The sequence below is a fragment of the Condylura cristata genome, unplaced genomic scaffold (assembly GCF_000260355.1).
Source record: "Condylura cristata isolate star-nosed mole 26May11 unplaced genomic scaffold, ConCri1.0 scaffold00020, whole genome shotgun sequence".
Taxonomy (NCBI): domain Eukaryota; kingdom Metazoa; phylum Chordata; class Mammalia; order Eulipotyphla; family Talpidae; genus Condylura; species Condylura cristata.
In genome coordinates, this window is record NW_004567121.1 from 17,328,343 (window position 1) to 17,345,557 (window position 17,215).

The 17,215-nt window shown below is 37.3% G+C and overlaps 1 protein-coding gene across 4 annotated transcripts in view; it reads right to left on the minus strand.

Moving 5' to 3' along the window:
- EML4 (echinoderm microtubule associated protein like 4) overlaps positions 1 to 14,155 on the minus strand; it is a 117,336-nt gene extending 103,181 nt beyond the window's left edge. For 2 of the 4 annotated variants that reach the window (XM_004686256.2, XM_004686254.2), the window contains exon 1: positions 13,842 to 14,155. In XM_004686256.2, the coding sequence (XP_004686313.1) occupies positions 13,842 to 13,866 (25 nt within the window). In that variant the 5' untranslated portion in view covers positions 13,867 to 14,155. The remainder of the gene's footprint in view (positions 1 to 13,841) is intronic. The other 2 variants (XM_012727496.1, XM_012727495.1) reach the window with 1 other exon arrangement.
- Between the last annotated feature and the right edge of the window lie 3,060 nt (positions 14,156 to 17,215).

Below are 17,215 nucleotides of genomic sequence, written 5' to 3' on the forward strand. Positions count from 1 at the left end.
CTTTAATCCAAAATAGGTGAAGTAGCTATTTTCAGGTAAAATGAGACAGCAAAAAGAGGACAGACTTTGAAGTTCAAATCTAAGCAATTTCACCTGTAACTTCTGAATCTCTTTTATTTGTAAATCAATGACATTTCAGAGTCCTATGATGCCTGTGGAAAGTGGGAAGTGCCTACTTCTTAAGTGTTTTGTCAATGTTCCTTCCTTAATTTATCTGCTATTAAGTGAAGGTGGGGTTGAGGGAAGGGGTGGAAGGAGTGTGGGAAAGCAAAACTGTTTCAGATCCATATCATGTCTTTCCTAGATTACTACAAAAATTCCAAAGTGATAGTCCTCTTTTTAAATACTTACTGCCTGCTTCAATTCATTCTCCACAACATAAGACTGAACTTTTTAAAATCTAAATCTCATTATATTGTTCCTGTTGTAAAAGTCCTTCAGTTATTGTTTCCCCATAACCTCAGGTTCAAAGTCAAGCACAACATTCAAGACCCTTGACAAAGATCCCTGGTGATACGAATTTTGCTTTCTCTAGCCTCCATCTCTCAGTACTATACTGAACTACTAACATTTCTTAGCAGTTTCCCAAAGATAACATGTGATATGTCCAAAGAGAACAGTTAGAGAGCACAGGTTTGCAGACTGAGTAGGATTCAATCCTAGCTCTACCACAAGTTTATCTTAAGCAGAGTTTGTAAAACTTTCCCTACAAAGGAGCAGATTGTTAAGAATGTAGAGTTTGCAGGTCTCTACTGCAACCATTCAATGCATCACTGTCATTGTGAAAGCTACAGTCACCAAACAAATGAGCAAGGAAGGTTGCATTCCAAAAAAAAATTTTCTTTATGGACATTGAAATTTAATTTTTACAACTTTCATGTGTCACAAGGTATCATTCTTTTGAACTTTTCAACCATTTAAGAATGTAGAGGCTCCTCCCTGGTGGCGCAGTAGGTTAAAGCACAGCTCTAAGAAGCTTAAGCCATTTCAGCATGAGTTCGATCCCCGCCTGTCCCAGAGGAGATCCACATGGTGCAGCAGACCTCTCCTGACCGGCCTGCTGCTCCCTTTAGCAGTGTACTTCGTCGATCTGCCTGTTCTGCTCCCCACTCTGTCTCTGGTGAATCCTCTCACCCTCCGCATCTCTGGTCTGTACCCCAGGTCTGTATGAATAAATAAATCTTAAAAAAAAAAAAAGAATGTAGAAAACATTAACTTGACGAAAGAACAAAAAACAGAGCACAGGCCAGGATTGGTCTTTGGGTGGTAGTTGGCTGAACCCTGATCTTATACAAATCATTTTCTCTCTCTTCACTTCAGTTTCTTCATTTATAAAATAAGAGGAATATTACTATCTAGTCAGTTATTATATTTTCTAAAACCAGTGATTTCCATATTGTATCACCATACAAAGGAGACAAAACTAGCTTACATAAAAATGAAAAGTCACTGATACTTTTATTTTTCCCACAAGCTAATATGGTTAGGTACTACATTTAAAGACAATTATCACACAAAAGTCAGTGTATTAAGTGCAAATTAACACAAATTCCTGTTCCGAAGAAATTTAATTGAAGAAATAAGATTTATAAGGCTGTAGGTGACTGGACAATATAAATTAAGTATATGGTTGGTCACTGTGAACAAAACCAAACATGCTATAAGACTAGAGAAAACAAAACTAGTCTCTGTGGACTGAAAGAATGCAGCCAAAGGAAGAGGTGGTGCTTAAATAAAAAGGAATTAGTACCTGAAAGAAAGATATAAGAGATGTAAGAACAAAGTAGCAAGAAATGAGACAAGAAAGGGTTAAAAAGAGAATGCTGGTAAGAGTCAGGTAAGAGGGTGATGTAAGGAGGAGCCAGTTGGCACTTTAGCTTGGATACCAAGCTAGGAGTTTGGTAGTGACAGCGTTTTTAAGTTGAAGAGTGACAAGTGTTGTATTAAAAAGAATAATAATTTGGTGACCAAATGCAGGTTAAATGAAACTAAAAAAGATCAAATGCTAATTTTTTAAGACATTAATTTCCAGACATTCTATATCCTGATGTGGGTCAAAACACTAACAGCTGTATTAATAAGTTTTCAAACCACTAAAACAACTTTTTTGTTACTGCTGTCATACCTCTGATGAGTTTCATCTAAAAAATATTTAATTACCATCTTATAGGTGCTACTTACTAAGCAAGTGTTCAGAATACAGTAAATAGTCCAAACTGCTTTAAGTACCAAAGCAGGTGTTCATGTCCGGAAAGAAAGAGGGACAGAAGGTGAAAGAAGTGACCTCATCCCTGGTCACACAACCCACCGCTTGCCTCTACCATCACCACCACCCACAAACAGCTGTTTGGAGAGCTCCCTAGCATCCTGGGAATTCTCCTTAGTAAATGAACAGGGGTCCTGAATCCAGGTTGACAAACAGTGACCTTTAGTAATTAACTTGGAAAAAAAACAACAAAAAAGATTGTATTGAGATACATTTAAATTTTTCCACAAAAAAAAATAAATAAAAATAGAACTTAAAGGAATATATGTCCAAACCAATAATATTAGGGTAAACAGTAAAACCTGAAAAATGAATGATGAAACAAAAAGAAAAATAAAGACTCTAACAACTAAGAAATGAACATCTAGGAAATTTGATATGTAGGAAAGTATACATATTCAAAACCCTATCATAAGATCAGATACAGTGACTAACATGCAAGATAACAAAAAACCTAGCAGAATAGTTAAAAAAAAACAACATACTTCTGCATTATAAGATGAATTATAGGCTTATCTAATTCTGCACAGGTTATAAAACCATCCATCCATTCTATATATATATATATATTTTTTCATTCTATATATTTTTTAAAAGGTTATTACAAATGTTGATAACCTACAATATATAAGTCAACATTTATAAAGGAGCCACTTACCTCCTGAGTAAATAAATTAATGAAAACTGCTTACTGTTATCTGCTGCCAATATAACACAACTTGAAGACAAGAGATTTGTGTCTCTTTTGTTCATCAATATATTGTACAATGCCCGATGCCTAACAAATATTTGCTGAATTTAAATTAGATTTTCATTCTGGGAGTTACTGTTAAACTTCAATCACCAAAAAGCTGCCAGGTATTATTAAAATCATCATACTCATATAAAGAGTCAGTTTTATTCAACTACTTAGCAGTTACCCTGGAGGGTATTTTTAAAGTTAAAGCTAAGATGTTTCTGGTCCTTTGATAAGTTATTAATCTATGTACTCTCTGGTATAGTTTTTAAAATTGCAGTTGAATAAATGTAAATGTCTTTGCCTTGTTACAGCCTTCAAAATGTTATGCAAGTAAAACAACTTTCTTGAAATGTAACCTATAAACTACAGCACAAATGACTATTTCCTAAAACACGTATACTATCATAGATCAGACTTAATCATGCTCCATTCAAGATTTCCAAACAAGTATTTGAGAAAATGATGACTTCTGAAGGTAATAGAAAGAGGGCAGCAATTACTGAATTAGCAATATTAAAATTAGAATGACACCAGGAGGGTACAGCATAAAGTGGTCTCCACATACGCTGAAAATCGCATTTTCTCGGATGTACGGCAGTAGGGAAAAAAATAATGTAAATGTCATTCCTTTAAACTGTTTCCAAGAGTTGGGAGGGGCATTATGACCTGACCTCTGTTTTTCTGCTAACACCCTAACGGAAGACAAGCATTTGTGAAAAAACACAAAAGGCTGAAAGATGGAAACTTAAAGTAGTCCTCCATGTTTCCTATACTTCCTATCAAGCAGAATTTTAAAAGCCAACATTATAAACTCCATAAGGACTTTGTTTATAGCAGGAAGAGTACTGAGCACATACCAAGCATTCAATAAATATTTCCTGAATAAAGATTGTATGAATCCCCCACAGAATTATAAGCTTGATGAGAGCAGTAATTTCAAGAGTCATTCACCAATTTTCCAATGCATTTAGCAGAATATGAACCAAAGAGACTAATCTAAATCTATTTACTTAATGAACGTGTTTTTGACCAAAAAAACAAAAAATAAGTGGCCTATGAGATTCAAATCCATAATTGTAGTTCTATTTATAGTATGCACTAATGGACCAAAATAAAGAGTATCATATAATCATGAATAAAAGTATGAAGAAACCAAATACTGATTACTCCCCCAAACTCTCTTTAATCAAAACTTTGCTTCCTAATACTTTATCTCAAATAAGCCACAATGCTAGACTCTCAAAATAAAGAAATCATTCTTTCTGCCAAACACATATTCACACTAATTATAATTGGAGAAGATAAAAAGAAATAAGATGACTGCCAAGAAGTACTCAAAGCAGTTAAAGAAAATCAAAGTCTATGTCCCAACCAAACTGAAAACAGGATGTCCTTCAAAGTTTAAAAAAAAAAAAAACAATAACCCTCCCACTTACTCATCAACATAAGTTATGACACTTTTTTGGAACAAATGGTTCAGAGAGAAAAATGCAAACGTTGTCATTTGCTCTGATATTTCACTTGAAGATCAGCATTAGATAGTCACTTTAAGACCAGCATGCAAGAGTTTAAAATGATCGAAGGTAAAATATCAGGTATCAACATTATATAGGAATCAGGTATCAACATTATATATATATTTTATATATATATATAAGATCATCAATTTTGTAAGTTAGAAAAAGTATATTCTTTGGGAAAAAGTTTATTTTTATTATGGAATATAAATATAGCACTCTACACAGACCATAATATGCCATCACTTCACTGGTTTAGACATGATCTTAACAAAAGCAAAAAGAAAGATAATCTTAACCAAAAAATACAGAGATCATAAAAATCTATTATTTAAGGGCCCTCCCTGGTGGCGCAGCGGGTTAAAGCACTGCACTAAGAAGCTTAAGCCACTTCTGCATGAGTTCGATCCCCGCCTGCCCTGGAGGAGATCCACATGGCGTGGCAGACCTCTCCTGACCCGCCCGCTGCTCCCCTCAGCAGTGTACCTCGTCCATCTGCCTGTTCTGCTCCCCACTCTGTCTCTGGTGAATCCTCTCACCCTCTGCATCTCTGGCCTGTACCCCAGTTCTGTATGAATAAATAAATCTTTAAAAAAAATCTATTATTTAAAATCTAAATATATCAAGATTGTGAACTAACAGCTCATATATTTTATCAATATCAAGGATCTCTTATTAAGAAGGCTATTGTTTTAGTTTGAGAAACATCTGGAATATTCTATTACTGATATATCACCAACATTAGCAATATTTATTAAGTATGATCCTGCTCTAGTGGCTGCTACCCTATACAATTTAAATAGATCTCTGGATTCTTCCTTTTTGAAGTTCAAAAAATATCCCTAATACATGTTAACCGGCTTCCAAGCCCACAGCAAGATTTAAAATTGGAAATCAGAAGGCTAGTCTAGAAACAATAACCAAACCAGTAACAATAAGCACCTCTATGGCTTAGAATATCATGCCAAAAAGAACCACAACTTCTTAAAGAAATAGTTGTTTTAAGAACTGGAACAGGAAGCATAAAAGAAAGGTTTGAATTCTAGTTATATCAGAAAGCAAGGACAGGACTCACGAGACAATCTGCAGATGTCCCCACAAGCCAAAAGTGGGAAAATGTAAGCATCAAAAAGAAGAATAATAATAGCAGACTGAAATACTTTAAGTATATAAAATTCCAAAAGTTCCAATTTAAACAATACATAGAAGACAAACATGTTAAACAATGAAGAAATATTCATTACTTGTGAAACTTTAAGGATTTAGCCTCCTTTGTAAATTGCTTAGAAAAGCTGAAAAAGGTAGGTAAAAATTTAAAAGATAGAGCAAACAAATGCAATGCAATGTATGAATTTCAGTCCTTCTTTAAAAAGAAACCCCTGCCAAAAAACACTATGAAACCATCAAGGCCATTTTACCAGATACTTGATATTAAGAAATTACTGACAAATTTTTGGCCTGATAATCAAAGAAGAATCTTTCAAGAGCCATAAATTCAAATATTAGGGCTCAGATTTTTTAAATAATAAATGAGAGGCAAAGCACACTGCCATGAATTACTTGCAGGTGACAAGCAACAGCAAAAAAGACAGTTAAAACTGTTTAGAGTCATTTAGTGTATGAAGCAAAACTCATCTTCACAAGTAATTCTTGAAGGCACCACTGCCCTGTGGCACAAAACCATGTCTAATGCTCATAATGATCACTACCAGTCATCAAGAATAAGCTAAATTACGTTGTATCTACACTACTTAAGACAACCAAATGTCCAAATAGTGAATGGAGTACAATGCAGTAAAATTTATATTTATACTTTGAAAGAAAGATGATCACAATACTTACGGGGGTAAGAAATATGGTTGATTTTCCTATTAATTTTATTTTACCTAGTGCCCTTACATACACACACATACACAACCCTAACAGTACCTTGCTCTAATTGCTGATTTTTAAATATAGAAGCAAGATAGTAAGAAATATAATTCTGAATGACTTTCCACTGACAGCAAATACTTTCAAACTAATATTTATGGCCTAGTCCATATGTTTAACACAATTTTACTGTAAAATACTAGTTACAAAATTACCAAAAAGACATAAAAATGTTTACTAACTTAAAATGACATTCTCTCACTCTGACCCTACTAAAATCACATAAAACACACATGACTTAAAGTTATATAAAATACATATGCAATTTATTACAGATCAAATTATAAATCTAAATCATCTTGTGTCAAAAAGCAAGAAAGCCCTCAATGAATGATGGGAACATGTCAAGAGAATGCAGAAGAGTAAGCAGAAATGGGCATCAACTAGCCAAAACAGGGCCAATTTGAGCATCAAATATATAAAGAATTATAACCCATTGAAAAAAATAAAAACAGGATACTTGAGTCCACTCAAAATAAACAAATCAATAAATTGAAAAGCTAGTCAGGAAAATATTTACAACATTTCGAAGTACCTACTATGAAATACTAATAGCAAGGTGTTTGGTTTTTTTTCTAAGTAATTTTACAGTGGAGAGACTGGCAGACACCGCATTAACAAAATAGTCAAAATGGAAATCACCAGTAGTGGGACAAATCAAAATTATAGGCCAACTGATAGGATGCAATTAGACAAAACATAGCTCCACTTCTGTGGCATTTGTGCCAAAGATATATAATTTGAATCTAGAATAAACACCAAATTTAGGAACATTCTACAAAATAACTTGCAAAGTGTCAAGTCATGAAGCTCAAGAAAAAGTTAAGGAACTATTCCAGATTGAAGGAGTCTACAGAGACAACTACATGCAACATTTGTTCTGAAATGGATCCTTCTGCCATAAGAGACATTACTGAGACAATTAGCAAAACTGGAATGAATATGAGATAAGATAATAACTGTACCAATATTAATTTTCTGTTTATAGTATGATTATACAGGAGACTGTTCTTGATTATAGCAAGTGATAAGGCATCAGCTCAGCCACTTAATTCTCAAATTGTTTTGAGCACACAGAAGACAGTACCCCTACCATCTACTAGGTTAGGTAAAAGCTGCAGACATGGTAGAGTGCAGGCAGTAAAGAAAATACCTGAAACAAGCTCTGTGTAATGTAGAGATTGAGGCTGCTTACCTGCCACACCACTTAGTGACTATATAGATCATGTGGAATGCAAGTCCAGAATGGCAAGATCATTCCATTTTTCAAGAGAAACCTGAGATTCAGATTTTATATGGAATTTCCCAATTTTTAAAACACTCAAAAGGGCCAAACAAAACATGTCTGTTGGCTAAATTTGAACCACAGCTGCCTCTGGCCCAGAGGCATGTTTCTCAAACTGAGGCCCAGGGATAAAAGAAAACCACATGATATACATGGAACATATTCTTGGAGTCACAATTTTACCCCAAGAGTTTGCCTGGAATTTTCTGGGAGAGATTTTCTGTATTTTTTTAAATGCTATATTATGGAGTACACTGCAAAGCTCATATGATTTTTTAAGTTTTCATTTGAAAATAATTATAAGCTCACAGAAAAGCTGTAAGAACAGTACAACGAGCATTTGTATAGCTTTTATTAAATGTACCTAATGTTAACATTTTATTTGCTTTATACATGTACTACGCCCATCCTTCTTCTAACATACATGGACAGGTATGTATACACACATATAGACATATGTATATAAAATACTATGTATTTTTTTTCCTGAACCATTTGAGTTATATATATTACAGCTCTTTATTTCTAAAATCTTCAGTGTATTTCCTAAGGAGAAAATCTTTTATATAATCTTAGGATAATTATCAATTTCAGTGTTTTAATATTTATGCAATAATTTAAAGTACCATCATATCCTTTATAGCCTTTTCCCTTCAAATACAGGAGCCAGGCTAGGATTAGGTATTGCAAGTCATTGTCACATCTCTTCAGTCTCCTTTAACCTGGAATATTTCCACAATCTTTTAAAAAATAATATGTTGCCCATTTAAAGTTCAGTATTTCCTTATTATTACATTCAGGTTATATATGCCTGGCTGGAGAACTTACATAAGTGTTGCATTCTTCTCAGGGACATTAGATTCAGAGGCATACAACACACACTGCTATTATTTATTTTGACTATGCAATCAAGGTGTTGCTAGATTTCACTAGTGTATAGAGTTACTATTTTCCTCTTGCAACTAATAAGTTATAGAAGAATTTAAGCCATGCAAACATCCTGCTAAGGTATTTGATTTACTCATTAAGGCAGTGAAGTGATCTCAGAGTGAATGGCACATCAAAACACTGGTTTAGGAGAATTAATTTGAAGTCCCCACCACCCTACTGGCCTATGTAAAATAAACTGGCCAGGAAAAAGTTCTTGAGGGTATGCAAAATCCAGGAATATGGAATATGAAATATTTGACCTGAAGTGGTAGAAAAGAAAGTAAGGTATGAGAAATAGTAATAAGAACTGACAAGTCTTAGAAGAGATTTTAATGTGGTCAGACAAAACATGGAACCAAACATGGTTCAGAGATTTCAAAATGGGGTGATACAGTCAGTGGAAAATAAGGAAAAGACAGTGATTTTGAGAAGGAAGAGTTCAGATTCAGACATGTTAGATTTGATCTATCAAAGGGCTATGGGGTAGAGAAAAGAATATTGGCCTCCATCAGAGAAATCTGAGCTCAAGTGGAAAAAACAGTGAGGATCCAAAAAATAAACCAGAATGCTAAATTGCATTTTCAGTATGATTTAGTCATGCAAACAACCAGACCTAGGAATACAAAAAAACAAGTACACCGATACGTTGCTATCAGTTCTACACAGATGAAATGGAGAAAACCATAGCTTATCTTTCTCTTTAGTATTGCTTTCATTAGTTAAAAAATATATAAAACACAAACCTGACAAATCAGGTTCCCCATCAAAATAAAAAATTGAATTCAAATAGTGTTAAATAAAAACAACCACAGATTCTCTTAACTTCATCTTCCTCATATAAGAGAATATCTTCTCTCCCAAGATTAGTGTTCAAATTAAACTTTTTGCAAACTACAAAGCAATGCACAAAATTAAGGCATTATAACTTTCTCAGACAGCTAAAGCTATATGGCAAGAACTCATATACAAGATATGATAGGTTTTGAAAATCCTCCACAGAAGTAATAGCTGATAAAGTAGATTATTCTTAGACTCTTTGAAAATCTGACTCCATCTATTTTAACATAAAAATGTCCTCAAATTTCTTATAAACAAATATAGAAGTGTAACATGTTATAGAAGTGAACTCATACACATAAAATTAATATAGTACTTTTCCTACATGTCATTCAAATTTAGAAAGGCAGGGAAAAAACCTGATAATCTTATTCCCTATTTTTTTTTGACTGCTAAACAAATTATTTCATTGTTTTAAAAAGCCAGGCTCTTTAGACATAAATTTATCAATCTCCAAATATTATATGTTCAACCATTCTAAATGGTGCTCCACTCCTCTACTCCAACATCTGGTACTTACTTTACTCGTGCTTAAATATTTTAGATATCTATTTAAAAATAGATAGTAAGCTCCTAAAGGGCAGGACAAATATCTTACATCGTCCTTCAATAAGGACAACCAAGCACAGTGCTGGCCACAAAACAGGTGTTACCACAAATGCATGTTTAAAAAAATACTCTAGCTAATTCACATTATATGCAGCAGTTACCATTTAAAAAGTACTACTTGTGTCATATTATATATCTTAAGGATATATTAGTCCAATAAGAAGTTAAAAGTTGTTTTAAGAAAAAATCCCTCAAGTGTTATTACATAAAAAACATTTTCATATGAATACAGAATGTGTTAAGACTAGGTTAATGTTTTAAATCACACATTTCATTGTTCCTTTAACAAAGTAAGAATGAGATGAAAAATCAGCTTTAAAATTGTGATGCTAAAAAGTTTTCTTAAAATATTTCATTTTATTGAGGTACACCACTATTTGCTCATCTACTCTGCTGCCAGAATTTTAAATATCTTACAGATATTAACCATACAATTTCTCAATTTTTTTAAAAAAGTAAAGTAAATGAATGTTTTGAACCCTTGGGCAGAAAAAGTTAAAACTGACCTATTAACTCTATTTTCTTTGGGTGTAACACTGACTAACCTCTTGCAAATTCCAAGTCTTAAAATTAAAATCTTTATTATGAAACTAATGAATGCTAAAAGGCTAAATATGAAATACACCTAATCCCTGCCTTATGAAAATCAAGAAAAGCTGTGTCAATAGTTCCCACTTTTGCACACAGACCTGAGATATAAAACATGCAAATATATATACATTTTGTAGATGTATGTGTATAGTGATTTGGAAACAGGACATCAAGATAGTTAGGGTAAGATACTTCCCCCTTCCCCCACTATGTTTTTAAAAATTGTTTTCAAAGTGCTGTCTTTTTAAATTACCATAATGCATGAACTAAAAGATACTATGCCTAAGGGAAATTCCAGAGTGCAAGCACCTGCCAGCCAACTTGTCTTAAATTCATCAACAGCAGATTAAAAGCATCCTTTGGTTGTTTTTATGTTATACAAAACACAACAGATAAAATTTCAGTGTGGCACAGCCAATCAGCTAACATTCCTCTCAATTATGTCAAAACTCACTACACATACATTTCACTAATATTAGGTATCTTACTAAATATATGTGTTTTCTTTATTCAAACACACAATAATCAAGATTACAGTTTGAATATTAAATTTTTCACTTTACAAAAATGATTCACCATAAGATTCCCTTAAGTAATCAGTTTCTCTAAAATCCTTATTTATAAAGCACTCAACTTTTCTGCTTATAAAAGAGTAGTTTTTTCAAAAATCTATCTGGTATATAAAAGGAAATAAACATATAGTTCCTTGAGAACAAATGCTTTAATACCTGTGTATTTCTTCTGGGGTCATCTCTTAAATTCCTGCATGATTTACAAAACAAAAGGGTTTTAAATGTCTAGAATACAAGTGCTTGCCCTTACATTATGGCGCTCTTGATAATAAAATAAAGATCAATGTAACTCTCAGCTTTAGACTAATGAACTGCAGGGAACAGAAACAAGCAATTTGGCAAGAGCTGAGCAATGCTCTGCTTTAAAGGCTACCAGTAAAATATACCAACAATACCCTTCCCCCCACCCCTTTAAGGTTTCAATTAAGATGGGGCCTAGTGTTACTCCAACAGGGGTACAGAAAGAGAAAGCACAGAGCTCCTGCTGAGAAGTATCTTCATCAAGTGAAACTCCTGAAACATTGCCAGGAATCATTTTTTCCCCTCTCTGCTAACAGATTCCTCTCTTTAGAGATAGGCATCTACCCTACTCCATACAAACACCAAATCTGAAGGGAAGTTTCATCAATGTACCCACTAAAAAACAAAAAAATTAGGGTTAGCTGTAAATGCTCTTTATATAAAGTGAGAGCCCCAATCACAATCAACTTTATCTTTCATTGTCTTCCATCAGTTATCTAATGAATTGGGCAAGTTATTTAACAAGGCAAATCCATTATTTCAAAATAAATTTAAGTACCCCAGTTGGTGAGAAAATGCCCCAAAGGCACTTACAGAAGAAGCTTCAACAAACCTTCCAGAAGACCTCATATAAAAGGTGATTCTCCTGTGAATAGAGATCCTACCATGCCTACCATAGGCTAAAGAGCAAACATAGTGCAGGGATCTCTCTGCTCCACAACAATCACAAAAGCAATCAATTTTTGCCTTAGTCTATGATTACCTCTAGTGAAAACACAGGACAAGTCTTTTGAGTCCAAAATGATTGGTGAGTAAATCAGGCATGAAGGCAAAAAAATAAAAACCAGTGCAATGCTGATGCTTCTTTAAAAGGGGCCCAAGGATGGAAACAAACTCACTATGCAAGGAATTATAAGAGATCAAAGGTAAGATAATGGACAACAGGTGCCTTTGAAGAAAGAGTAGTATTCAGGTGACCTCAAAGGACTCTTCTTTCCAAAGAAAATCAAGACCAAAATTATGATATTTAATACCAATAATGGGTCCCTTGCTAATTGACTTACTTTTCTTGTTTTAGATTTTAAAAGTCAACCTAATCCCAACATGTCTGGATAGATTAAAGCATGGCCTCTGGCCAGATCACGAACTAATCCATGAACATTAACCAACTAGGGATTTGTCAAAAAATGCAAAAGAAAGGCATCTGAACAGAAACTCCCTCCACACAAAATACTTAAAACACAAATCTAGCAACAGGTATCACATAACGGTAGGATCAGCCAAAACAGAAACTGTTTCTTTCACCATCATAACAACTGAATTCAATCTTTACAGTAACCAGATTCCAATGGCCTCAAAGAATAGTAATTCCAGACACAGGTTATAGGGCACTGAGTACCAGTCTGGAGTTCTGAATTGTGAAATTTACTACCTTTATTCCTATGAAAAGGAGCAATTAAAGGATACTTCTTAATAAGCTACTTAATAAGCTTGTTCCCTTTCTTCATTCCACAAAGACAACATATTCCAAAAATGGAGAATCCTTTCTCCCTGACAAAGGCCCCCTTTCCTATGGATTCACTGGCCAGGATTCATCTGCCATGCTTGCAGAGCTTGAAAATACTTCTGCTTTCACTCTTCTCTAAAAGAGGGTCCCCCAACACAATGCACCTCTTCCTTTCCTGTATTAAGCAAATGATGCTTCAGTGCTACCGGTTCTCTCTACCACTGCAAATGTTCAGAGAAGTTAACCGTGAAGGGAAGTTGTCAGTTACTCTAAGTCTCCAAATTTAACGTAAAGACTGGGGGTGGGGGCATACCCCCCTTCTTGAAGGAATTGGGGTCCCAGCCCTAAAAGAGAGCTTCTGTAAGGGTAAGGGATTGTCCCAACCCTTTTAGACAGTCGTATGGGAAATAGGGGGAGGAAGGTTGGACCGTGAAGGAGTCGGGGGGGGGGGGTGTCGCAACTCTTAAGGGGGGTCGGGGGGGGGGGTGTGGAGAGCCGTAAGCATATGGGAAGGGGGGTGTACCAGCTAGTGAGCGCCACTCTGAGAATTGGGGTCCCCACTTTTCATGAACGTGGGCCCTCACTGGAGGGGCCGCTGGGAGGAAGAGAGGGTCAAGCTGAGGAGGGCTGGGCCTAGGGGGAGGGGCTCTAAGTCCACCCCAGCCAGGAGAGGGGCGGCAGCCCCGAGGGGAACAAGTACAGTGGAACTACTGCCTCCCATCCCGAGGGGCAGGGTGGAGAGCAGGGCCTGGACTGCGTGAGGAGGGAACAATGTTCCCACCCTGCGCAGGAGGAGGGCTCCTCCGACGTACTCACCGAGGCTGCCGGCGAAACCGTCCATCTTGCGGGGAAAGCACCCGGCTCCTGTCTCAGCGGCGGGGCGGGCACTTCATTCAGCGGACCGATAGAGTGGCCGACGCTGAGCCTGACCGGCTCGCGCTCACGGTCGCCCGGCTCCACTCCCAGCCCCCGCCTCCGTGGTCCGTCGATCCGTGCGCCCGCTCTGGGGCAATCAGCCGCTGCCGCCCGGGCCACTTCCCCGTCAGGTTGAGAGCTGCACCGCTCAGCCGCCTGCCCGGCCTCCCTCCCAGGCAGCAGCCGCGAGCGCCTCGAGCCCCGCCCCCGCGCCCGCGCGCAGCGCTAGCCACGCCTCCGCGCACGCCGTCACGCTTCCGACTCCGCCTCCCACGTGACGGCACGGAGGCGGGGTCTCGCCGACCCTCCCTCTCACCTTGCCTGGGCTGGGAGCTCGCCCGCCTTGCGACGTAGTGGTGACCGCGCTTGCGCGGTAGGCCTGCTGAGGGCTTGGGACTCGGGTACTGGAGTAGATTGCGAGCTGGTGGGAGTGAGGGCTGAACATCAGGCCTGGACCCTAATGAGAGCCCTTAATTCTGTTGGCGACAGATCGTCAGAAAGGATTCTCGCTCCTCACAGCCCTAGGGGAGCTCAAGTCTGGAGCCTCCCTGACTAGACAGTATCACCCCTCGTGTCCTCCAGAGACTTTGAAGAGGCAACCTAGTGCAAGGGGACATTCCTCTTGCCTAGGCCCAAGGATTGGGCTGGGTTAAGGACAAATGGGAGCCAGTTTTCTTGACTGTCTCAGGGCCATCACTGCCACGACTTCAAGCGCCCATGGAGGAAATGTTAGTGCTGAACAGGACTTTAGAATTCGTCTTGCCTCCCCTCGGGAAGAACACTGAAGCTCAGAAAGGATATGACCTGCCCAAGGTCATAAAGCCTGGAGGAAACGCCTAGAACCCAGGCTTCTTTACTCCCCCTAGTGTTTCTGTCAGGGATGCAAAGCAATCTATACAGGGTGCATCATAGGATTGCTTATTGGGGACCTGCAACAAAGGGTTGAAGTGAAGTAAGCCTGAGTTCTAGGGCCAGCACCAAGGGACTCCAGAAGTTAGTGTCAAGTCACTAAATGTAAGCTGAACCTCACTTTATTCATTTGCAAGTGGAAGGACTGGACTTGTAACCTAAACATAGCCTCATCTTCATCTCTTCAGCCAGACACCTCATTTTTCTACACACCATCTCCTGTACTTTCAAAAGTCCCTCCTGAAACTTGTTTGTGTGGATCAGAGTTTTGGTTAAACAAGAGAACGCTAAGGTGTTCAGGGATTGAATTGCTCTATAATACAGAACTGAGAAGAAAGTTAAGTCATTCTAGAGAGAGTTGCAGGAGAGAGGGACAGACTGCCTCATGTCTCCTGAAGCCTCTTCTAAGGTGAGTCAAACATTTCCAAACTAAAGAAAGCCTTCCCAGTTTGCATTTAACCATCCCCAGACCTTGCCTAAGTTTTTCCTTCAGGTTACCTGCCTTTCTAACTTGATTAGACCCCAGACCTTGCCTAAGTCTTTCCTTAAGGGTAACTGCCTTTCTAACCTGATCAGTCCAGATGTTTCCAAGATTTACTTGGTGTTGGTGCAAGCTTCAACTCAGTTGGTGTCATTGGGAGCTTGGACCTGGTTCATTTTCAAAACCAAAACCTAGATAGTACATTCAACTTGCTTGGCAATGCCTCATGCTGGTACTAGACAGGTAAGTTCTGCTGTATCCGAATGGCACTGGCCAGGGTCAAACATGACGCAAGTGTCTCCAAACTGCCAGTTTTTTTTTTCCTCTTTTTTCCTAAAGCCCAGAGTTGAGTCAGGGTTAGCCATCTAGCACAGTACCTTGGTATAGTCTGGGCTGATGCTGCTCTGCTGGGGCTGCTGTTAACACATTTACATTATGACCTTTAGCCCTACATCTCCGTGATGGGATGCAGCTTGAATCAGTATCATGGGCCACAAGAGTGTTCCCAGAGCCTGTTGCTAAACCACACAGCCAAAAATAACTCAAATTAATTGAGAATGACTCTAATGCATGTAAATGTATCTCATTAAGCATGAAATTAAATGTATCCCCAACTCTGCTTTCCCTCAGCCAGAAACCCAAAATACCCAAAGCCATTCCAATACTATCTGATGTAAAGGGAAATGTGATAAAGAGGAAATTGTAAGGGAAAGACAAGCTTTCCTGAAGGCTTGAAAGAGACCTCTGCAAGTGAGACCTGGAGCTTCATGATAAACCTCACTCTGCATCAGTTATTTTTATTTCTACCAAAGTGATTCATGCTTATCTTGACGAGTGAAAACAACCAAAAGTTTACTTTAAAAAAGCAAGAATATGTAAATAAATAAATTCTTATTCAGAAAAATAACAAACAGGAGAGATACAGCCTTCACCATGGATAGGTATTACTATCACTAAGGAAACTTCTCTTCTTAAGTTTTAGTCTTCCAAGGAATTCCTTTGTTCATTGTGCTATATAACCCCTGACTTTGCTATCCTACAAGAACAGTGTCAGGGTGACTACTCAGCCCACTTTATACTTGTGCAAACATGAGGCCAAAGGTTATTTTCCAATTCAGATAATCAAAGGGTTTGTTAGAGAACACAATTCCCTCAAGTTTGTAGACTCCTGATCTCTTTGCTTCCAGTCAGCTCCATGTGTTGATAGCCATACCCAAAATTCTTTCCTATACTTTATTCTCACGCGTAATTTATATCCTTGCATTCCTTCCCTAATTCCTTTCTCTCTCAGTTTAATGGGGGCTATCTTCAGGCCATCAGACTTGGGTGGGAGACTACACTCAGTTGGATCATTGCTTTGAGTCCAGTTCTAAATGAATCTTTTTTACTCAGAGGTTCTTAATATGTTTGTTTCCTATCTAGATGTTTACACACAATCAGCTTTTTCGTCTTTTAGACCCCCAAGTTTCCAAATTCCTCTAATTCTTATCTATTTCTTCTTGCAAACCAGCCAATTCTTGTTTCAGCTTTTCTCTTTCTTATAATTACTGTGCTCTGGCACAAAACCAGTTGTGCCACTGGAGTTCTTTGCTCTTCTCTTATGATGATAAACTTCAAAATAATAGCCAACACACACTATTACTCTAAGTCTTTCCAAAATTTTTAGAACTATAAGTTTACTAGGCACGTAGTGTTCCAGCTTCTAAGTTGTTATCATCATCAGATATAGCAAATATTTTCCATGACATAATAGGACTATCAAGTCTTCTGGACTCCCAACAGTTTTTTCCACACCACCCCAATACCCAGCTCTGAATTCAGAGTCATATGTTTTAGAGTTTATTTTTTTCCTTATAGTGACAATCAACTTCAAATTTTCATTTTC